Here is a 23,887-nt window from a genome sequence, read left to right on the forward strand (position 1 = left end):
AATCAACTCAAAAGTTAGATCCCAACATGGGTTCTACTTTGGTAGTCTACATGGACTTGAAGAAGGTAGCAAATGGTGCCACTTTATGCACCTAAAACCATTCTCATGATTAATTTCTTTGGTGGAATATTCGAGCTACAAGTCCCATGTGAATATGTAGCATCCATGTGGCCAACATCTGATTAATGTATAGACTTGCCAGATTCCCACATGCAGCATTTGGTTCATATGTTGGCCATTTTATGCTCCATCTGGGACAAGATTTGAGCCTCCATCACATCATTAGAGCATGTTGTCCATCACCTCAGATGTGTTTCGGATGGCAATTAAAAATGTCGGGAAGCACATCTCTGGGATGAGGATACTATCTGTGCATCAAACACACTCACCATGTTTCTTTTATTATGATTATGATTATTATTACTGTTTCCTTTGCATATTAAATGGTCCTAACTAAATATATGTTGAAATTAAACTATAATGGAAGAATCTCAACCTAATCTTCCCTCTTCTGTTTAAACATGTTTGAAAAATCATGCGTATCTTCAACTAGAGTGAGGCATGATTATTGATTGTTGCATACCATGATCTCCTATTTGATCTCCATACTACTTTTCTACTAGTTATCATAATATCCAATTTTCTACTTCACATTTTTTTACTTCAGAATAATTAACTTATTTTATAGCCTTCAAAATGAGGATGCAATATGAACCATTTTTTAGGTTTAATAATTATTTTTGGAGTTTGTGGGATTCTTTTTAGTAGAACTAAAAAGACAGAGATTTTTTATAAAATAAATTTATATGAGAGGATATCAATTTTAAATAGCTTAACTGAATAGAGAGCCTTACATATTATATTTAACAATTACTATACACTAAATAATTTAAAATTTTATTTTTACATATACGAATTATATAAATCTAATTTTCAGATTTTATCCAATTATTTATATCTGCCCAAAACCATAAAAGCATGAAATCACCACAAGGACAAGTGTCACATGAGCCACATGCATCTCAAATCTCCATGCCTTGTGCTTAGGACCTGCACCTGCGACCTGTCCGTGGTGGTGCGTCAAACAATGATTTCCAACTCTTCACACACTGCGACAACCGAGTTGTCCACAGCTGCTGCTGCTGCTGCCAGTACTCGTCCACAACAAGCCCAGAGAAAGCGCGAGGCCGGACACTGTCTCTCCAACCGAAGCCATCACTCCCTGCAGGGATTCCCCTCGGCCCCCTTCAGTGTCCGCAGCGCAGCGTAAACAAGCCCATGGCGGTGTTCTCTCTTCCTTGGCCTTCATGCCCGCCGTGTCGCAATGCTGTTCCACCTCACGGATCCCCATGCACGTCCGCTTGCCACAGGACACTGTTGCAGAACGGGAACGGGAACGGGAACGGGAACGGGTTCGGGTTCCCTTCGGGTCTCTCCCATCCAACTGACGTCAAGAGGGAAGAAAGTACGTATCACAGTATCGTTTTGATGTGTTCGACTGATGGGATATGAAACATAACCAACCATTCCAATGGAGACAAACTTTGCCTGGAAGTCATGGACAGAGCAGAAACCACCATGGAATTTTAGGTGGCACATGTGACGCCAAGGAAAAAGAAATGGCCGCGTCGAAGAGAGCAGCCACCGCTGCTGCCCTCTTTTACACTATATAAAACTCATCGGCCGCTTAAAGAAAGGACAGAGATCAACAATGGAGAGGGACCGTGTCGGGGAAGAGCAGTAAAGGTGGCAGCTGCAGGAAGACAGGTCACCCGCGGCTGGGTTCCCCAAAGGCACAGCACACTGTTCCCCCATAACTCCCTCCCTTGTCTCCTTGCAGCATCTGATAAATCTATATATATTTACGAGCTCAGGATATCCCAAGCTGCATGCATTCCATTTCCCCCCTCAGCTAAGCCGCAGCAAACCGGGGATCGAGTTCAGTTGGAGATGGAGTTGGAGCTCGGCCTTGCACTCCCTGGCAGTGATCGGACACCGGAGCTGGGTGTCCACGGTGAGAAGAGGGCCAGCTTGTGCAGGAAGAGAGGCGTCGACGAGATGTTAGCCAAGGCTACTTTGCCTCTGTTCATCCAGAAGGACAACGACGAGGATGGCGATGACGATAGCAGGCAATCTAAGCATTTGCAGGAGCTTAATTTGTAAGTTCCATGCACTTGTGTTGATGTTTTAGTTTCATCGATCAGAATTGTTCCTTCTAATGGGTTTGAAATGCGTGTGCAACAGTAGTGGAAGCAGAGTTCTGGTTGGGTGGCCACCGGTGAAAATGTGGAGAAGGAAGAGCGATGACTGCGGCAGGAGGAGGGCGAATTGCGTGAAGGTGAACATGGAAGGGGTAGCCATAGGGAGGAAGGTGGATCTCTGCCTCCATGACTCCTATCAGGCCCTCTTCCTCACGCTAGGCCAGATGTTTCCCAAGAAACAACATGGTATACACCATATCTAAATCCTTTTGTCATGGAATTCCTTGACAACTACTGTTCGAGAAAGCTAAGATGAGAGAGCTGGCAATGTTGCAGACGGAGAGGAATCTGATGCTGCTTATTATAAGGTTACCTATGAGGATGAAGATGGAGACTGGATGCTGGTTGGAGATGTGCCATGGGAGTTAAGTGTGCTCAAACACCAACACAAGAAAGCTAAGTAGTGTGCCATTAAGTTGCAATTTTAGGAGTTCTGATCTGGTCTCCACTGATGCTTGTTACAGAGCTTTCATCCAGTCCGTGAGGCGTCTCAAGATACTCAACTGAGCAAGAGCACAGGAAGGCAGAGAGGCCACTTTTGTGCCGTTTCTCCATGGCTTGATCTTTTGTGCATGTTTTCTGCGGATGTAATCCCTAGTAAAGCAGTCGTTTGTTCGTCTATGATGAACTCTTTGATGTTGATATTGTATAAATAGGATGATGTTATGCTTATCCAAGCAGTCGTGTATTAGATCATTTTGATTGCAAGATGAGCTGCTCCAAAACTTGGGCTTCTTTTCGAGAGCATTTCTCTGCAGTATGAACTCGAATTTGATCTAACGAACATGACCACAGATTTTTCCTGCCAATAATTGAGCAGAGAACCTTGAATTATACCTCCTCCTCCTCCTCCTCCTCTGTTTTCTCTTACGTTGCTGTGAAACTGTAACAGGAGGCATTAACGCAGAAGAGGCGACAGCATGATTCACAAACAAAGCCTCCCTCACTTCCTGAAACAGAGCAGATGATCTACCAATTGATCAAGTGCAGAAAGAACTGGACAGCTGACATGAAGAAGCAGACGAGTCTTCAGAGTGCTTTTGTTATCAAAGCCCTCAGAATCTTGTAAAACGGATAAAGTAAATGCTTTAGCTGTGATCATGGTTCATCAGAATTGCAATCCACAACAAGCAAGAAAAGATTTCAAAGTTTTATGTTCAGATTGAAACCTTTGATGCAGACAAGAGTTCATGAAAATTTATAGGAAGATGTTCTTGAAGATACAGTGGGAAGCTGAAGAGCAGTGGAGGATACTCTCACTTGCAAATTCCAATTTACTTGTTGCAATACATATTTATACGATTTAATTCCCAAAAAATCATGGAACCAAAGATAAAGAATAAAAACAAGAGATTAAGCTGATTGAGCTAAGAAATGGGATCACATGAGAATTCTTATGGAAAAGATGGTATGACATGAACAATCTGTGATAATGCTCATTGTATGATGGTTGACAAACAATCCTGTAATCAAGCCTTTCATAAACAACAAAAAATATGTTGGAGAAGTCAGACATGATCTGCTTCTTTTCTGGCCTACCAAGACACTCCAGAGACAATAACATGTGAACATCATCCCAAATTATTGTGGCATATCATCTTGCAATAAAAGTCATCTAATCCACTACATCAACCAAAGACCTCGATTGCAGGACCAGGAAATTAATCACCCCATGTACACAAACATACACACATTCTATAGAGTCATGATGGTGGTCTGCTACATACTGCAGCAACTTAAACAAACATTACATAAGCAGAAAGAAACATTACATGCTACTAAGCCACTGGCAAATGGGACAGTGATTTCCCTTTCCTTCTCTGCCTTCTCAGTTGAGTATCTTGAGACGCTTTACGGACTGGATGAAAGCTCTGTAACAAGCATCAGAGGATGAAAGCTCTTCATGAAGAACAAAGCAATCTGGGTTCATATTTTTGGGGGTCTTAACTTGCAGCAATAAGGAGGAAATTAATGGAGAGGGCAGGATACTTACTCCCATGGCACATCTCCAACCAGCATCCAGTCCCCATCCTCGTCTTCGTAAGTGACCTTGTAAAAAGCAGCATCAGATTCCTCTCCGTCTGCAACATGGCCAGCTTGCTCGTCTTAGCTTTCTTGAGCGGTAGATGTCAAGGAATTCTATGACAAGAGGATTTAGATATGGAATATACCGTGTTGCTTCTTGGGAAACATCTGGCTTAGCGTGAGGAAGAGGGCCTGATAAGAGTCATGGAGGGAGAGATCCACCTTCCTCCCTATGGCTACGCCTTCCATGTTCACCTTCACGCAGTTCACCCGCCTCTTTCCGCCCTCCTCGCCCTTCCTTCGCGACACTCTCACCGGCGGCCACCCAACCAGAACTCTGCTTCCGCTGCAACATATTTTGCATGCAGTTCCGACACCATTAGCCAACAACTTTACGGAAGATTCTTGGCCAAAAGAACTAAACGAACTTACAGGTTAAGCTCCTGCAAATGGTTGAAGCGGCTGTCGTCGTCATCGCCATCATCATCGTCGCCGTCCTTGTGCACGAAGAGAGGCGGCGAAGTTGCCCCGTAGAACATATCATCGAAGCCTCTCTTCCTGCACGTGCTGGTTCTCTTCTCGCTGGCAAGACCCAGCTCCGCTATCAGGTCACCGCCGGGGAGTGCCAGGCCGAGCTCCAACTCCATCTCCGCCGCAACTCGGTGTCTTCTTCGCCTTGGCTGAGCTGATGGAGCACTGGAAAGGACCCAGCTGGGCTATGGTCAGCTCGTATATGTACATGCATCAGGATCTACAGGAGGGAGAGATTTATGAGGAAGGGGAACAGTGTGCTGGGTTCGGAGGGGACCCAGCCGCGGTTATCATGTCTCCCTGCAGCTGCCAACTTTTGTGCCCTCTCCCGACACGGTCCCCTTCCATTGTTGATCCCTGTCCTTTCTTTAAGCGGTCGAGGAGTGCCGAAGAGGGCAGCAAGTGGTGGCTTCTCTCTTCTCCTCCGCCCATTTCTTTCTCCCTGGGGTCAAGATGGGCCAACCCACGAATCAATTCCGCCAGCTTAATTTTCCATGGTGGTTGCCGGTGTGTCCATGACTTCCTGGCCAAGCTGTCTCTTCCACTCTCTTCCGTCTCCTTTGGAATGGTTGGTATGTTTCGCATCCCATCAGCACAACACATCAAACAGATACTGCAAGCAGATGTATCATCACAATGGAAAACTTGGAATGGACACCACAATGGAATTGACAATGTTGCTTTTATGGCCGTCAGACACTGCTTGATTTCAGAATGGCAAGTGTGCTTTGTCTTGGATTGCGGTGTCGTCCATGTTGTGTCACTGAATACATGTGATGGAAATCACAAAGGTTACGTTTGCTTTTTGACCAAACATATCTACTTAGACTCGGATGCAAAATCTATCATACTGCGTTCAAGTTCGGCCATCATTTTGGTGTGCTTACCAACTTGATCATGCTTCCTTCGCTCAAATCACGGGTCGGTTAGGTTGAGGAAACGTAAACCCTAACCCAACCGGACAGACATTTGAGGTTCTCAAATCCGACCACCCTAACTGATGTATAATAAGAAAAAGGCTTAGAGATGAGTTCGAGTTTAGTAAAACTAATTCAACTTATATTATTAGATAATTTAATCGAATCATGATTCCTAACACATGTAGCATAGTGAACTATAAGAACTCAATAATTAGCATGACATCGAAGATATCGGATATACTATATCTATCTAAACTCTATAAACGTAGTTTTACGAGCTATTTACTAATTTAAGCATAAGAAGAATCGTCTTCGATATAGTTTTATCTTTGCTTCATAAAATGAACGAGACACAAAGGAATAATCCGACAAGATAACATTCGAAAAATGAGCATCGAACTTTGTTATTATTTAAGAGCAAAGCTACAGATGCTAAAGCTATATAAGCATCAACATAATACGATAATGTTACTAAATCGAGTTTAAAATATGTTCCCACCGACCCCGAAAGCCTGCACGCTGCACTGCACAATCCCAGGATGCACTCTCCTTCCGAATTCATTTATATATAGATAGATAGATAGATAGATAGATATACGTATTCTCTTCGCTCAAAATATGCCAATGTGCAGCCTTTGCGACCACAATAACTATACCGCCGGCTCTCCGCGCACGTAACAACGTGTATCGAATGACGCCCGGCTTGTCTCCTCCACGTACATGCACACACCGGCGCCGTCCTCGGAGACCGCCGAGCCAGCAGGCAGCGATACGTACCAGCTGTCCTTTTGACGTCAGCCGGAGGGGAGAGTCCCGGAGTGAGTCCATTCCCTCCGTGCATGGACGTCGTAGAACAGCGTCCCAGTACAGTGGATGTGCATGGGGATTTGGGAGGCGGAACAGCGTTCCGACACGGCCCGCGTGAGGTCGAGGATAAAACGACATGGCCGTGGGTTTGTTTAGCAGACAGCGTAGGGTCCCGAGGGGAATCCCAGGGAGTCATGGCTTCGGTTGGAGAGACAGAGGCCGCCCTCTCACTCTCTCTCTCTCTCTCTCTCTCTCTCTCTCTCTCTTTCGGTGGGCTTCTTGTGGACGATGAATGCCAGGTAACAGCTGCAGCTCTGGTGTCGACGTCTCGGTTGCCGTGCGTGACGAGTTGGCAACAATTGTTTGACGCACACCACACGGCATACTTCGTGCAGGCTGTAAGCACAAGGTTTGGAAGTTTGACAGCCTTCATGGCGATTTCATGTATGCATTTTGGTACTCAAAACATGCAGAAAGCCCTCGATGACTCCTCATAGAGTCAATTATGTGGGTACAAGAAACTTATTTTTTGGTAATCTCTTGACAATTCTTTGTATAATAATAAAATATAATTGTATTATTTATAATATCATAATTATCAATCATATCTTTATTCTAATAATATCTTATATTGTTTATCAAAATCTTAATTACATCCATGTTGCTCTATGCCACTTCATCGTTCGATGCCAAAATTTATCTTGTGATGTTGTTCGTCGCTAGACAAAGAGAAAAACACTAATAAGAAGATCATGGATATCACTTGTCACTCATTGTTCGTCGCTTCGCTTCGAATATAAGAAAGAGGAAAAAAAAATATTTATGTTCATTTATAAACGGATATTTTTGAAATATTAAAAAATTTAAAATAAAATTTTTAAATAATACAAATGGATTGCAAATAGAAATCTTCATGAATACAAATCATAAGAGATTTCTACGATGCTCCGTGATGCTTTAACGTCCATCTGCCAACAGTTGTAATAATCTCATGGGAAATCACAAGGATTATAAATTATCATTGCTAATTCATATATATATATATATATATATATTAATTGAGATAATATCGATATTTCTTGATACAATATAATATGCGTGACAATATGGATACCATGATCCAAGATCACGTTATGTATCATTAAATAACCATCCCACGTTTTGGTCGAGCCACAAATAATTCCTCAGAAAGAAGAAAGGTTTGGACAAGTGGTGGAAGATATGGTTGTGATTTGCACCCCCATAGTTTAATTTCCACACAATCTTTATTTGGGATTTCTTATCAATCATATCAAGAAAAGAAAGGTATCCAAGAAGGATGTGATTGTTGTCGCATGTGGGGTTTAATCTTTAATCCAAGGAATAAATTTAATTTTGACAATACTTAACCCCAAATAGTTGGACTATAATTAACTTATTGTTTCAATAATTTAGGGTTCTTCGAGGATTATAAAATCTGAATTAAATCGAGCAGTCGGAATGAAAACTAAGAGCTTTTTAATTAGACTAAATGACTCCTACAAAGACTAAGATATTTTTTACTCTTAATTTATCGGTAGATCTATTTAAAAATTTTGGATTATTTAAGTCATTTTAATATATTATTTACTCTACAATTAAGTTCACTTAGATAAGAGAGGGGGGGCGGGTTAGAGGTTGTATCCCCGAAAAATCTCCCACGAAATATACAATCTTATTACAATCAGATATAAAAACACGTCGAGAAGGGTATGTACCTATCTTTTTTTTTTATATATCTCAGGTTACTAACTTGGGTGTTAGAAGGATCATGTCATAAAATATTTTTCGATCTCGATCTTCATACATACATGTGGTACCTTGAGAGCTCGATGTTTCCATCTCAGAGGTATATCGGATAATCCTGCCCGTTTGGGTCTAGACCACGTCGATCAAGACAGACATCAATAATATTTTTTCTCATTTATGAGAATACATATTACAATCTAAAATTTATTTTCTCTTTGACAATAAAATTAAGACCAATAAATATTGATTGGTACAACATCGATATTTCTTAGTACAATCCGCATGATAACATTGCTGCTAGAAAACTAATATGAGGATCCAATAGAAGATTATGGAGTGTATCGATGAAGAAACATCCCTCGTTTCGGTTGAGTCGCAAACAATCCTCCATTAAAAATGCTTGAGCAAGTGGTGGGAGATTTGGTTGTGATTTGCCACCCTATTGTTTAATTTGGACACATCTTTATTTGGGATCACTTATCATATAAATATAACAAAGGTATCGAAGAAAGATGGTGACCGTTAACCATGAATGTATCTTATGTTATTGAGGAAATGCTCCTCTAATGATGTGATGGATGGTCAAATCTTGTCCCAAATGTGGCTTAAGTGGCCGAAATATGAACCAAATGCTTCATGTGGGGTTCTTCGTGGAGTTCAATTTTTTAATCCAACGGAACAACCAAATGTTAATGTTGAGAATATTTTCGAGACTATATGAGCACCATTTTTCATCAAAATGGTCAATGGTTACTATGATTTGATTCAATTTTGGGTTGTTTTCCATTTTACATCATGAACTGATGTTTATGGTGGTTTTAGTGGTGTTATGTTAGAAATTGATTCTCTCGAAACTAAACTAATCGAGGTTTTTTTTGTCGTTCGACTTTGAAGATGCTTAACTTGATAAAATTAGGTCGAGAGCATTTTTGATAGTATCTATTTGATGCTTAAGTTAATATTAAATAAGTATTTGAGATTGTACATAAGAAGATCCTTCTTCTTATAGAGAGCTCTCGATTTTGTTACTCTCATAATCGATGTTGATTACGAAGAATGATTGCGTATTTCTCCGAAGCTCAATCACGATCGAATCATATTGAATCCAAAATATGGTAATATCTCACTAACTCGATCGATTTTGTTGTAACGACTCAATTGTTAGTCAAGTATCGATCACGTGTCACCACGAGGAATTCATATGCCCTAACGTTGTCGACTACATGACACGTCATAATATCTTCGTTTATATTTTTATCAATAATGGCAGGCAAAAGAAAGAATTCTTAAAGGCTTAAAATAGGAAAAGAATAATTATATTGTGTGCCTAATTCTGAAGGTCTTTTGATTCCAAAAGAAATTTCATACGATTGTGGCGAATATAAGATAGTATGCTAATAATAATTAAGATCTTATTCTTCCAAATAATAGGAGACATTATTAAAAATCATTTCTAGCAATTATATTGACACTCTAATAACAATTCAAAGGTTAAACTCAGCCCGTCAATTAAAAATCAGACATGAAGAAGCACTCATCGTGAATAATTAGATTTCTACTATATTCAATAAGATGTAACATATCATTTTAAGATTATAGTAAATTTGGTAATATAAATTTTTAGTAAATTACGTATTGATTATTGAATATTAATTCTCTTCCATATAAGTTAACCTATCCCGATCGATAATTTATATGATCAAATGCAATATTCCACATGCATGTCATGTTCATATTCCCAAAGTATTTCCGAGTACCGACCAAAATGCTATCTTTCAATCGACTTATCTTTCAGCTTTTTGTCTATCAATATAACGATCCATTAAACCTCGCATAGTTTGTTCAAATCCACAACCTTGTTGAGTCACAAATCAAAGCTGATCTTTAAGTTCATCTATAAGAGGCATTTCAAACGACGTGACAATTGAAAGGCCCAACGAGAGGAGCACATCGACTTTCTCATCAATAGCAATCGATACACTTCCAATTTTGACAAATGCAATATATTAAGTAGGAATTATATGACATGGATACACACTTCCAAGCCATGCCAATCGAGAACTTGGGTTACCTATATGTTGGTACATTGTAATAGCATCGTGTCGTTCGGCATGACAGACCTTTTCATAAGTTTACAAGATCTAAAATCCGAATACAAAATAACATGATTTTACGAGATTTATAATCTCAACACAAAAAAACATAATTTGCAAAGATGAAGAAAAATACTTGTAAGTGGATTGTTGATGCCAAAAAAAAGAAACCATTTATATTAGATATATGTAATTAAAGACGTGAATAAACAATTAGCTGACTCACTTTTTCTTAGTAATTGGTAAGAGAACTAGAGCCTAGAAGAGATAGGATGGATAGTTGGTCATATCTAGTATAGATCATTCGAGGTTTGTCTACGAATATTCTTATACTACCTATCTCTTGTCGGTCCTACGAGAGATGGAGGAGGCTAGATTAGTCGAAAGATATAATGTAACCTTGCTTTATAAGTTCAAGGATGCAATGTAACCTTGCTTTATCAAGGTAAGAAGGGATAAAGAAAATGTCTCAAGCCATTGCGCAAGTACCAAGCACCACGACATGGAAGTAACCCATGTCATACTCCCAATAAAAGCTCAAACAACATTTAACAAAAGGGTATATGTATCCAAAATCGACATAGGTGGATAGATAGAGAATACCTTTGGTGTAAGACAACTCTCTCTAGGGATCTTAACAAAATAGCCTTGTAACTTCTAGAGAAAGGGTGTCTCATCACAAAGGGGATCCTAGTGATCGGGACTAAGCAACTGTTTACCAAAAAACACAAGTTTTCACAAAGTTGTAAGACCATGTATGGGTGCTGGCGTTTGTCTTGTGTCGAAAGGTCGAAGAAGTTAGTGACATGTGTAAGCATAAAGATCGTAATTATGATATTATTATGCGAAAAATTTTAGTGTAAGAAACTAAAATCAAATTAATGATATGTATCTTTCGATGTCATTTAAAAAGTCTTTATCTGATCTATAAGTATACCATCATCGAATTTGAATACTATAGCGATGTTGATCCACAAGAAAAGCTAGACTTAACTTTTTCTCTCTTTCAATCCTTCGTAAGACCGTTATAAGTGATGGATTAAGGACTAAGAGAGATTGAAAATAAATATGTTGTTGTAAGCACCATAGTTGTTGTATGTAGTGACGCTATTACAATCGCTTACGATCAAGGCATGTCAACCACCATAAGGCTATTGCGATCATCATTAGCTATTGTACCCTACAATGCTTCCGTTGTGTATAGGCAATCACTACCCATAATTGGACTGACGACCATTAGAGGCCATTGCCCTCAACAATACTATCACCGACAATAAGTTGTCGATCATAGTCCATCGATCACACATGAGGAATCTTGCATTGCTCATAAGTAGGCAATGGACTAGATAGAAAAGTATATCAATAACATAGACAAATTATTTAAACATCATAAATCAAACTCAAATAACATATTCACAAGCAAATGATGCTAATAAATAGATATAAATTATTTAATTTCAAAATATGGTTTTGATACTATAAAAATCATAATTATGCTACTGCAAAAACCTTTAATGCTAAAAGTTGAAATTAAATAATAATAGATCAAATTTATAATGCATATTTTTCTATGTCATTTAGAAAGCCTGATTTGTAGGTGCACCATTGCCAATCAAAAAGTTGTAGCAACTAGACTTATATTCTCTTCTTTTTCTAGTTTTTATAAAACTATTATGAGTGATGGATTATGAACTAAGGGAGATTGAAAATAGATCTATAATATTAATAATATCACTAACGTAATGTGAGACTAAGGGGAGATGAGAGAATATACGTAATATCTCAATAGTATCATGTCATATTATATACGTCTCATCTTGTATAGAGTTTCCAAAGGTCCTATCTATTTATAGACGAAAGTAGAGAGTTTAAGATAAATAATTATGAGAGCCCATCTCATCCTCATAAGGAATCTATCATAATTGATTTTTTTTTATTATAGTCAATAATCATAATCAAAATCCAATTAATTCTATAACATATTTTATAGAACTACATAATTTAACAACCACATGATGACGGAGAGCCAGCGATCGAAGCCCCGTGAACGATGACTATAACTATAACAATACTTTGGTAAAATTTCTTATTAGGTAAGTCACACTAGAGGCTCGCAGATATCAATACGAAGATGCAAATTACTGGCACCTAGCCAAAAAGTTTATTAACGTAGGATAGACTTACTAAACCGATTATTACACGTGGACTGAACCGATCCATCGGATCGGGAAAAGTAGGAATTGGACTTTAATTTGGCCCGTCTAGTTCTTTAATTAGATAACCTTTGATCAATAACACCTAAAATACCCTTTTGTCTGTAATCGTCATTCCATTTGCTTTTAATAAAAGTATTTAATTATCCTGATTAGATGTCATTCATCGCCTCTCATCTTTGACATTTCATTAGCTTTTTTTTTCCTCTTTTTATCGAGAATACCCTCGGAATGAAACCTCACACTTGTGCAAATTTAATCTCCCAACCTGTGATGTTCTAACCTTTTTTTCACAGGTTATAATAATAATAATAATAATAATAATAATAATAATAATAATAATAATAATAATAATAATAATAATAATAATAATATAAATAAAAAATATTTAAAAATAGAGATAATATTTAAAAATTTTAAAATAGAGATAATCGTACTTTTCAATAGATATTTATATCTGAAAATTATGCAAAATATCATTAAATTTATGAAATTTATTTTATTAATAAAATAAATTATATAGCTCCTGCATCATATGCTTTGGTTGCGTAACTCATTTTAATCTTAGTTGAATCGATGGATTAAATATAATATAATATAATATAATAATATATTATTGTTAAAAATACAAAAACTCATAGATAATAAATATTGCGATCGAATGCCAAAATATCTTATCTCTTCCATCATCTCCGCAGAAACCATTGCTTTTGATGGGCACCCAGCTCAGCTGGACGCGTGCGAATCACGCGCGTCACGCCCGGTGATCTCTGCGCAACGATGACGCCGCTTCGCATGGCGACGACGCAGAAGCGACAGTCATCCCACCGCCACCACTACGCCTTCCGAACGCCAGCCGAAAGGAGAGCAATAAAGGCAAGAGGTCATATGGAGACACATGATATGGAAGCATGCAAAAGGCTACGACGATGGATCGGCTAGCCACCATGTGACGGGGTGGAGCCGGCCAGCGCAGAGATGTCTCCGGGCCGGCCTCACTCGCCGGTGGTACCACCACAACCAGCCTGTCATGTAGCTCCATCACTGTTTCTTCCTCCACTTTGATCCGAGTAAAAGAAGGAAGGGGAAGACTCCAGTGATTACCGGAAGATATCCGGGTTGTATTCACGGGTGCTGTACACACGAGACTGCTCTTCTTCGCCTGCACATATGCCTGCCGTATGGTGGATGGCACTGCTCTTTGCCTCCATTATTATCGCCATTTCTAGATCATAGCAGGTTACGAAACAAATCAGCTTCTCTCCTTTGCATTCAACTCCAAGTAGATGCGAGAATTAATGTCTCTGGTAATATGACCAACTCATATAACGTGTTCGTCGTACGTAAATGATGAGCATGAGGTGAAACCACATTTTGCTATGGCATTGTAGCCAAAAGCAGCAGCATTAATTCTTGGAATTAGTAGTCCTTTCTGTTTGGTGCGGGAAAAGGTCGATGATGCCGACGACACCATTCAACAAAATGCTTACAGCGAGGAAGAAGAGATCGGAGCAGAATTATGTATGAAGTTAACCTTCATCGAGGGTTAACTCTTCGATGACTATAAAAGCAGATGACAAGAAGGGAAAACTCGAACCTGATCGCTCTCTTTCTCTCTCTCTCCACTACTCGAATTGGAGAAACCAACGAGCCTCTTCATTTCTTTCCACAGCTTTCTTGAACTGTTGGGTACTGCTGAGGGCGAGCAGAAGACGGTTCAGGAAATCTGTGGGAATACATGCAGAGGCTGGAAAAACTGAGTGAGTGTCGCAAGAGATGTATCTCCAAACAATGGTAAACGATGTTCTTCCTGATTCGAGTTGATTTCATTGTCTCGATCATTTGTCTGTGATGAGAGTGTGTAGATCCATGGCATTATGGACAGAGTGATGAACTAATATAGTTCATGACATTGAGAACCTCTCTTGAGGTTTTGGAATTGAGGTTGATATCTACCGATTTCAATGCCGAGAAATCATTGCGTGTTTATATAAAGAGGATTTTGAAGATTGAGATTACATTACGACACAATTCTTATGTGTAGTCTTATCTATGATTGCTGGTAAACTTAGCAGATCACGAACACTGTAAATGGCAATGTTGCCAACTATTGCCTTGGATATATGTGCTCATCCATACATTTACATATACATTCCCAATTTGTTGGAACTTGTTTTTTTTTTATATATTATGGTGAATTTGATACAATTTATTACTTTTTCTCTTCAAATTGATATTTTAGGTTGCTTTTTTTTTTCTTCCAAAACTCCTACTTGTTTCATATATTTTATGAAACATAAATTCTCTCATCTTCAAATTGAGCAATAAATATTCAGTATTACATATCATTCCAAAATTTCACATATATATATATAATTGTGTGACTTCATTGTATGTGTCACCCTCTTTTAATATCTTGTTACCTCCAAGTCATCTTCATATTTCTTTCACTTTTTGATGTTCTATCTAAAGTATCTGTGTATTTTCAAGGCCAAAGTGACTTCCAATGAGAGGGGAGAAGAAAGAGATGTGAAAACTTAATGAAGTAAAGAAGAGAGAAGAAAAACATAAATAAAAATAATTAGTCTATGAATTGAAAAAATTGTAACGACGAATAAAATATTTCGGAACATCGAAAGCATATAAGTATGTGTACATGTCATCACTTTTCTAGTCAATCTTGATTTGATACTTTGCTACTTTGTGAGTAAGTCAATTTTAAAAGTCAAATTTGTCAAAGAAACAAAACTAAATAACATTTGCTATTAAATAGACGCATTGAATATATATATGAATTTAAAAGTCAAACTTCATAATAATTAACTAAGTATAGAATATTATAATTTATTATTAATTGATTATCATTATCTCATCCTCATCTGCTTGATACTTAGTTATCATATTACCTTCACTTAGTGGATAAGTTCCTTCTATTTAATTTACTTTTCGATCGATATATCTTTGTCTCATTTATCTGTATCTCATTCCTCTAAAGGCAATCTGTGGTAACATTCTGATGTCGGTTTGCAGTGTTTGATATCAATTTCACATAGTTTATTGGGATACCGTAACGAAGCCACGCGTGCGTGCGTGCGTGCGTATGTACGTACACGTACACGTACACGTACACGTACACGGTTTTCTTTTGGCTTCCCTCTGCCTAAGCGTTGCCGTATAATTTCTTTCGGGTGATAAATCGAGGGCGGTCGATGAACAGTGCAAGCTTGAAGTATCCTGCGCAGGAAACGGGAAATGGCATTGACGGCGGCGGCTTGGGGCCAGGCGATTCTGCGGCCGCTGCCTCCTCATCTCCAACCAAGCCCAACCCGACGCCATCTTCCCTTCTGGATCTCCACCAGAACCGCCGCCGCCGACACTACCACCGTTGTCCGCGTCTCTCCACGACCTGGAGGAGGAGGAAGAGGAGGGAAGGAGGAAGAAGAAGAAGAAGGAAGCATGAGTTCTATTGATACGTCGCGACTCTTGTCGGTCGGTCCTCCCATGCTTCTCTTCTCTTCTCTTCTTTTCTCAAGCTGCTTTCTTTCGGTCCACTTGATTTTTTTTAGGGCTATTTGGGGAATCCATCACTACTGTTTCGATTGCAGTGTTGGTGACAGATTCTATGTGACGAAGACCCAAGTAAGCCAATCGATCCATGACCGTGGTTATGGATGGTCAATAACCTGGCGATTCTCTAGTTTAGTTAAATGTTTGATTTATTGTTCTAGATAATGCAGAATTCTTTATGTGCCACATGCTCTATCGAAAAATGTGAATATGGTCGAGATGCTTATTTTGTGCCTTCTGATTAATAGTGGTTCGTCTGAAATGGTATCAGACGAACCACTTTATTGTTCGCATCATGTCAATTAAGTATTTTCATCAGTTTGGTATCAGAATTGTGCTTGCATCAAATATTTAAAGAAGACCTTTGGTGATCAATTAGACTCCTAAATATGATATATGGTAAATCAGGATGAATAAAAAAACTTCAAAGGTCCCAGCAAAGTGGGTGCTCCTATCTTTTTCTAACAGTTGCATTGTATGCATGGAGAGGTTCTGACTCTGATATGCTTGAGCTGTGTGTGTGGAAATAGCTTAAATGTATGAGCAGAAATCTTGTACATGTTACTTCTTATAAGATCCCATGGATGTAAGAGAAATTGGTCATTCTTATTATGAATGTCAGATGAAGCTAAAGAATGAATGGGAAGTTGGAAGTCGGCAGAACTCTACTTAAAATAATGTGCAGGTGAGGGTAGACAGGATTCTGAACAGAGGAAGTTTATTGACATTAATATGCATATTGAAGTTATCGATGCTACTAGGGCCTTTTAGCGAAAAAGAAGTTGTAGTAGTGGTGCAGAATAGCTAGAAGGGGGTTTTCTAACTGCTACAACAGAGGAGGGAGTGAAGTGTTTGATATGAGAATTAGAAGAGAAGAAATGATTGATAAGTTTGATAATTCAATGGCAGGCTAGCAACTTGGAAGCGTAGGAAAAGTGAAGGCTGTTATCACAAAATGGAAAATCTATGATGGTAGCCTGTGTTCTAATCCTCTTCATAGCCCGTGAGTTGGATAGGAGCTATCACAAAAAGTCTATAAGCCTTGCACGTGTAATAAGGATTATGATTTACTTTTATGGGAGTCTATTGAGATGCCTGATGTTCTTGGATTTCCTTAGCAAATCAAGTGATGGACTATGAAATGTATAAGAAATTCTGACTTCACAATTTGCTTAGTGATAGAATGATAACATATTTTAGAGGGCGGAAAGAACTAATACAAGATTCCCCTTACCATGTCTATTGATCATAGCCATCAAGTGCTTATCTCAAATATTGGATAGATCAATTGGTGATAAGGAGTTTGGTTTCTACACTTTGTGAAAGAAGTTCAGTACTAATCTAATTTTTGCATCAATAAGTTTTGGAACCTTGGTGTAAATTTCAATTGGGTCCATAACCTTAAAACAGAAAAAAAAAAAAAAAAGACCTCCTAAAATTTTTATAATGTTTCTCTAGCTTTCCTCTGTAATCCATAACAGAAAGCTGACATGATTATTACAAGGACTCAGTTTGCCAACATGGCATAAAATAGTGTGAGAAACTTTAAATGACACTAAATAGTATGAGCTGATGCACAACTTTTCTAGGTTCGTAAGTTACTCCTATGGTGGAAGCAAGTCTATCTTTATCAAACTTTAGGGGTAGCTAATGGTAGGACTTGACTGAAATGTTAACAAAGGTTGAGTCAGTTTACATAAACTGAAATTAGGGTTATAACTGAGATTCACCCCAAAGTTCAAGGACTAGTAATCTATTCTATACAATATTTGTGTGTGACCTAGTTGTATTTTGTGATTTGGAGCTCTTTCCTTGGGGGAAATTAAAAAGGCTTTAGAAGATTTCTCTCAGTAAGGATAAATTGATAGAAATAATCAAATAAGTGTGATGCACCGTAGTCACTTGTAAGTCAAAGGTGTTTTTTCCCCCCCTAGATTTGATAGGTTCCACTTCTAACACTTTTTCTTTCTTTTATCTTTCAATAATACTAATAGTTGTTGTTGCTTCCACTTGACTCATGAGGCACAATGACAAGTACAGCTGCTGTGGCATTCCCCCACTGAAGTTGGCGGTAGTCATAAAGGTAACGTTTTCTACTTCCATCGACATTGGTTGCGATCGCCACTAGCACCGGTTGTAGTGGCTGAATATTCTTGACTGCTGTATAGCTGACTAAACAATCAACGGCATGTAGGTTATTCTTTGACAGTTACTTTCTTATAGAATATAGTTGCTTTAGACGATGCATATTGCTGTCCAGAAAATGTGTATTGCAGTTTAGAAAATGTTGGGGCTCTTGTGACCAAAATATGCTGCAAAAAATTCTGGATATCATTGATCACATCTTTCTATTCTCAGAATGAATGCTTTCTCTATTTTTCTTGATGGAGATATGTGAAGTTTGACTACATTATTGACTGAAAGTGACATATAGTGGGTACATCAGTGTGCAATATGGAGAAATAAATTTACCATAGAAGAAATATTTTTCCAGGAATATACTATCTCTGTTTTATTTACAGTCTCATTTCTTCTCATCTGTCATGGTCTTGTTCTCTTGATTACTTATGGTTCCGCTCCTAATTGCAACAACAGGATGATTTCAATTACCTATGGAAATTGGCTGCTGGCTCCATTGGTGGTGCTTCTGCCGTCAAGTATGGAAGCGTTCTTTTCCCGGATATAACACGGCCTAACATAGTGCAAGCTCTTTTGATGATATCACTGCCTGTTCTTGTTGCTATTCTGATTTTAATCAAGGAAAGCAGTAAGGATGTCCAAGATGAGGAGCTACTTTAAAATACTGATCCATTCTCTGCTGGGATAACATGACAACATCTGCTGTGTGCAACAACAGAGATTGATGACACCAGTTTCTTGTAATTGAAACATGACCTGATTCTCCTTTTTCATCATTATTCAGTTTTTCTTGAATCTCATTTTTGAGCAAATTTTGTGAAAGAGCAATTAGAAATTCGATACAGCTCAAAGACAGGTATGCCTGAGTACCCGAATAAATCCGATCTGTTATCAAGGAAAGAAAATCCTAGTTGAGAAATTTTTTGATTACCTCTCATGCTCATCAGCCTTTGTCAGTGTCCTCCGAAAACTTGCTTAGATGTTCTGCTTGTGTGTGAGGTGATGATGGAAAACTATGGCTATTTTTCCAGAATACTAAACTTACAGACAATGCTTACAATTGAGCATAACTCAGAATCTGGACCAGTTCCACCAGGAAAAGAGAGAACAACCCTATGGTACAATGAATGATACAGGACCAACAAATTCCTTCACACAGCCCTGGAAACAAACCCAGCTCACTTGTCGTCTGTCTACCTGATAACTTGAGGTTAAAGACTTAAACTTGAGTAGTCGGACAAACACAGACAGAGACACAAAAGGAGTACAATTTTTGCATGAAAAGGAGAAGAGTTGGGAAATGTGAGAAGAAGAAACGAATCACACTGAGGAGACTGGGAACAAAAACCCCCATCGCACTTTGCCACCATTCTCTTTAAACAGGGTTTGCACTGGGCAACTGGAACCGCTTTTCTTCAGCGGTAGCTGTTCATGGATCGGCTGTTATACCGGTCGTGAGAAGGAGGTCAGGGAGAAGGAGGAAGTCAGGGAATCGGAGATTTGCGATAGAGGCCCTTGTTGTTCCGTCAGCTGATGTATGTCCTTGACGATGTCGAAAACTGCATCTGGCTGTGCCAGTTTCAGCGCATTCTGGGACATCTTCTTCAGCACTTCTGGTTCAGGGCCGAACCAGCGAGCAACAAGGCTGGCCGTCTGCTTTGAGCTCTTGGAGAACACTCCGGCTCCGTTGTCGACAACGTATGGCACATTGCCCACCTCCTGCAACACACGTAAGAGCACTTCTAGTGCACCCTTTGACAGTTGAAACAAGGAAGATATGGTCTCTTAAATCCCAAAACTACGTCTCTCCCTCCTCTACCGATCATGAGGACAAAGATTGAATGCATGAGTGCTTGTTCTTGCGATTGCATCAGTCGAAAAATGAGATGGTGTTTGTGCGTGCCATCAGTGGGATGTGCGAACAAACCTGTCCAGGAATGAAGTCATTTAGGATGATGGGAAGCCCCCTTATCAGAGCCTCGGCAATCGTACCAGGTCCAGCCTGATGAGAGAAAGAATCAGCACCACATAAAGCATGATTACCAGAAGAAATCGAGTAAGACAGCCTAAGAAGAACATTACACCTTTGTTATGATGCAATCACAAGCTCCCATCCATTTCTCCATTTGAGTTTCGAACCCCCTTATCTGTCATCACCGATCGGTTGGTTCTAAGCAGACGTCCCAGGAAACAAAGATTACAGAGCAGAGGTTTCAAGTTTCAGTACCTTCACAGGGATCTTCCACTGAACATCCTGTAGCGCAGAGCTTAGGGTTCGATTACGGCCACAGATGACCACAAGTTGGCCGATGGGTTTGCCGAGCTCCTTGTCAAACAGTGACTCACCAAGGGCCTTGGCAGTCTTCTTCACTGGACCCATCCCCTCACCTCCTCCCATGAGTAGCACCGCAGGGAGCTCAGGATCCATCTCAAGCTCTTTTCTCAGCTCAGCCTGTTGGGTGGTAACAAATGCATCTAAATTTCCATGTACAGAAGAAATTACCATCTAAATTTCCATGCATTAAAACCTTGACGAGAACTGCACGACAGAAGGAAGGCCTGATGGGCAAACCAAACACACGGATCTGCGAAGGCTCGAGTCCATCCAACGAAGCCCTCTGTGCTACTTCCTCAGAGGGGCAGTAGCATCTGCTGACATCAGTGTGGAACCTGAAGCAGATGGGAGTGGTTCCGTCAATTCAAAGTCATGGCGGCACAGAAAGAAGATGGCAAGAGGAGTCGCATGCACCATGTAGGGTGGCAGGTGTTGAGGTCCGTGATGACAGTGACGAAAACAACCCTCTTCTGAAGGTTCTGCCATTTCAGCACCCACAGAGGAATGTGCTGCATGAGGGGATGAACACTGATGATGATATCTGGCTTATACTTCTTCAGACCAGCCTCCACCTTCCTTCAGTCATCAATAATGCATGATTTAGAAGGATTAGTACAAAAGAACACGGAAATCCTGTTCCTGAAACTGACACCCCTAATCGATGAACCGAAGGTAGACATGTTCTCGAGTGTCCGTGGTTGCTTCATTCAAGAAGGGAAATGGGGGAGGATACAGAAACGATCCGTACTTGGCATAGAAGGCTGCAATGGCGGCAAGATAGACGTTGTGGATCCAGCGAGGAGAGGTGCCATGAAATGCGACTCTCCACAGCTGCACATGCTTCACCATGAATTTGTAGGACCTCTCCATGTCGTTCAGCGGCCAACCCGCGTGTTCCATGAACAAATCCTTCACAAACACCTGTACGTGAAGAGAAGAAACATGCAGAATACATGAATCGGGATAGTCTATTTTGTGAATTCTTGATCCTTTCCTATATGTTTCGATCCAAAAAAGCATTAAAGATAAGAAATGAAACAAAATAAAGAGGAAAAAGCAATCGATGAGGGATGATTAGCAAGAAATGTCGAAAAAATTAGACCTTTCGATTGCAGAAAATGACACAATTAATCATCCAAGAAGCCATACTTTGCCACAGATTCTTAATAGGCTAAAAGCGAGATCTTGGGCGAAAACCTGCACCAAACAGAGGAAAGGGGGCACGAGAACGAGCGATAGACCCACCTTATACTCGTCGCCGAATTCAATGCGGAAGGCATCACGAATCGCCTCAGCGGAGGCCCGATGCCCGCCGCCGGTGTCGCTCATCAGGATGAGCACGTTCTTGGTCCGCTCAGCCCCGATCTGGGTCATCTCCATGGTGCCTTCCTCCTCCTCCCAGAACCCGATGTCGTCGTCGTCCCCGACGCCCTGCGCCGAGGCGCCGGACGAGAGTCTCTTCCTCTTCCGCGTCAGCAGCTGCTGACTGTGATGGGCCAGCACGGTCTGCATCACCACCTCCCGTATCGACTTTCTCGGCGACACCACCGGCGCCGCCATGGCTTCCCGCACCGCCGCCTATGTCGGGTGGTGGTGGTGCGGAAGAAGGGTAGGACAACGATCGGAGAGCTCCGCCGCCACCGCCACCGCGAGCTTGGGTTGCCGGATACGTGGACGGAGGCGGGAAAACACCAAAGGGAGGGTGCTATTTATAGAACGGCATACGTTTGGATCAACGGTTGCGAATGGGAAGTCGAAGAGAGAGGAGACGAGCGAGAAGGGACGGCTAAGCTGGCTTTCCGAAGGCCAACAACTATTCTTAGAGAGAGGACTCGGTCGGGGAATGCCAAACTGTCTCTTTCCATATAGACAAGCTTTATTCTACTTGGTGACAATGTTTTGGTCTCTTATCTTTTGTTGTGGGAGAAAGGAAGGCAATTTGATGTTCTTATCTTTTATTATGGGAGAAAGTAAACAATTGTTCAATTATCCTTGAAATTTTTTGAATTATATTAAATCAAATTACAAGATGATCATGAAAATCTTTATTTTTTCTGGTTGGAAAAACGATGAAAACATTTTCAAATATCCATTAAATCTATATGTCATATGATGTTTATAAATAAAATTAAGCTAAGCTTTGATACCAATTATCATGATACGCGAAACATTTGACTTACTAATTTAGTGAAATATAAAATATTAACTCAAAAAATTTAAATTTAAATTAATATTAGTACATTCATCAACCTTTTATATAACGATATAAGTCTACATGGGATGAAATTAGAGTATTTGATCGGTTATCGAAATATGAACATTTAAATTTAATTTCTTGGTAATTTAGTTCTTGATAAAACTTGTTGTAGTCCTTTGGAGATCAATACTATTGATAAGAGCAGTACTATTAATAAGAGCACATAAATATCAATACTAGAGAAATCTTGTTGGGCTGTGTTTTCATTCAACTGTTTTAAATAACATCATGAAAATAGATTTTGGACTGTTCTTATGATTGAATATTGGTATGCTCCCAAAACTATTTTAAAGAGGGGAGTCCATGTTGCCTTCGTTTATTTATTATTTATCATATCTTTCCTAACCATTTATAATAATAATAATGGTGGAGGTAAGAAGAGAGTCGATACGATGATATTAAAAAAATATATATCCAGTGCATAAGGTTATTTAAATATTTAGGGGGGATCAATATGTATAGTGTTATATTTAAATATTTAGAGAGGTTATTTATATGATTCGAATCTTGATTTTTCATATGGTAAGGGAGCAATCTTATCATCATCCAAAAAGCTCATCCTCTAAAAAGACTTATCTAGTACATAAGCCTTCCACCAATATTAAGTTTGAGAAGGATTAATGTATACAACCTTACCTTTAAACATTAAAAGGGATAATCTTTGTGAAAAAGAGTATATCTAGTGGATAAGGCTCTTGATCAATGTATGTAGTTTTACTTTTTAATATTTAAGGAGATATCATAGATGGAGATGATATATGATAGCTAATAATAGAAGTGATGATGATGGGGATAAAAAAGGTATGGTCAATGATAACATGATGAATGTATTTTTGGTGATATTGGAGGCAATGGTAATAATGATAACTATCATGATATAGAAGTAATAATAATAGCAAATATGATAATAATTATGGTGATATTGTAGTGATTGTGATGAAAAATAATGGTTAATGATGAGGATATTATTAG

At 39.4% G+C, this 23,887-nt stretch overlaps 3 protein-coding genes and 1 non-coding gene across 7 annotated transcripts; 2 read left to right on the forward strand and 2 right to left on the reverse strand.

Moving 5' to 3' along the window:
• The first annotated feature begins 1,899 nt into the window (after positions 1 to 1,899).
• Positions 1,900 to 3,020, forward strand: LOC103999150 (auxin-responsive protein IAA9). 2 transcript variants are annotated; one of them, XM_009420811.3, is made up of 4 exons: positions 1,900 to 2,159; positions 2,248 to 2,447; positions 2,538 to 2,625; positions 2,726 to 3,020. In XM_009420811.3, exons 1-4 carry the CDS (start codon positions 1,951 to 1,953, stop codon positions 2,766 to 2,768), a joined length of 540 nt encoding a protein of 179 aa, XP_009419086.3. In that variant the 5' UTR covers positions 1,900 to 1,950; the 3' UTR covers positions 2,769 to 3,020. The 2 variants fall into 2 exon arrangements, with proteins under 2 accessions (XP_009419086.3, XP_009419085.3); XM_009420810.3 differs by having other exon boundaries at positions 2,245 to 2,447; positions 2,726 to 3,016.
• Positions 3,021 to 3,832: 812 nt separating this feature from the next.
• On the reverse strand, positions 3,833 to 5,017 carry LOC103999151 (auxin-responsive protein IAA9). Of its 3 annotated transcripts, none has more exons than XM_009420813.3 (4): positions 4,719 to 5,017; positions 4,433 to 4,632; positions 4,255 to 4,342; positions 3,833 to 4,181 (listed from the first exon to the last, which is right to left on the reverse strand). In XM_009420813.3, the coding sequence occupies exons 1-4, from the start codon at positions 4,931 to 4,933 to the stop codon at positions 4,163 to 4,165; spliced, it is 522 nt and encodes a 173-aa protein (XP_009419088.2). In that variant the 5' UTR covers positions 4,934 to 5,017; the 3' UTR covers positions 3,833 to 4,162. The 3 variants fall into 3 exon arrangements, with proteins under 3 accessions (XP_009419088.2, XP_009419087.2, XP_009419089.2); XM_009420812.3 differs by having other exon boundaries at positions 3,833 to 4,132; positions 4,719 to 5,001; XM_009420814.3 differs by having other exon boundaries at positions 3,833 to 4,160; positions 4,719 to 5,001.
• Positions 5,018 to 14,349: 9,332 nt separating this feature from the next.
• On the forward strand, positions 14,350 to 19,123 carry LOC103999152 (uncharacterized). The gene is made up of 3 exons (XR_010479856.1): positions 14,350 to 14,411; positions 15,648 to 16,106; positions 18,780 to 19,123. It is a non-coding gene; the product is annotated as an uncharacterized LOC103999152 (transcript).
• Positions 19,124 to 19,353: 230 nt separating this feature from the next.
• LOC135593862 (probable monogalactosyldiacylglycerol synthase 3, chloroplastic) lies at positions 19,354 to 22,494 on the reverse strand. Its single transcript, XM_065084176.1, has 8 exons — positions 21,904 to 22,494; positions 21,407 to 21,579; positions 21,073 to 21,234; positions 20,852 to 20,993; positions 20,551 to 20,775; positions 20,408 to 20,470; positions 20,251 to 20,325; positions 19,354 to 20,042 (listed from the first exon to the last, which is right to left on the reverse strand). The coding sequence occupies exons 1-8, from the start codon at positions 22,216 to 22,218 to the stop codon at positions 19,767 to 19,769; spliced, it is 1,431 nt and encodes a 476-aa protein (XP_064940248.1). The 5' UTR covers positions 22,219 to 22,494; the 3' UTR covers positions 19,354 to 19,766.
• Positions 22,495 to 23,887: the final 1,393 nt, after the last annotated feature.

Source organism: Musa acuminata, chromosome BXJ1-9 (genome assembly GCF_036884655.1).
Source record: "Musa acuminata AAA Group cultivar baxijiao chromosome BXJ1-9, Cavendish_Baxijiao_AAA, whole genome shotgun sequence".
Classification (NCBI taxonomy): Eukaryota; Viridiplantae; Streptophyta; class Magnoliopsida; order Zingiberales; family Musaceae; genus Musa; species Musa acuminata.

Coding starts and splice junctions, on each gene's coding strand:
- LOC103999150 (XM_009420810.3), top strand. CDS start 1,951: ATGGAGTTGGAGCTCGGCCTTGCACTCCCTGGCAGTGATCGGACACCG. Junction 2,448..2,537: donor GTTTCCCAAGAAACAACATG/GTATACACCATA, acceptor GCAATGTTGCAG/ACGGAGAGGAATCTGATGCT. Junction 2,626..2,725: donor GTTGGAGATGTGCCATGGGA/GTTAAGTGTGCT, acceptor TGCTTGTTACAG/AGCTTTCATCCAGTCCGTGA.
- LOC103999151 (XM_009420812.3), bottom strand. CDS start 4,933: ATGGAGTTGGAGCTCGGCCTGGCACTCCCCGGCGGTGACCTGATAGCG. Junction 4,633..4,718: donor CATTTGCAGGAGCTTAACCT/GTAAGTTCGTTT, acceptor AATATGTTGCAG/CGGAAGCAGAGTTCTGGTTG. Junction 4,343..4,432: donor GTTTCCCAAGAAGCAACACG/GTATATTCCATA, acceptor GCCATGTTGCAG/ACGGAGAGGAATCTGATGCT.
- LOC135593862 (XM_065084176.1), bottom strand. CDS start 22,218: ATGGCGGCGCCGGTGGTGTCGCCGAGAAAGTCGATACGGGAGGTGGTG. Junction 21,580..21,903: donor AATTCGGCGACGAGTATAAG/GTGGGTCTATCG, acceptor CTTCACGTACAG/GTGTTTGTGAAGGATTTGTT. Junction 21,235..21,406: donor ATTGCAGCCTTCTATGCCAA/GTACGGATCGTT, acceptor TGATGACTGAAG/GAAGGTGGAGGCTGGTCTGA.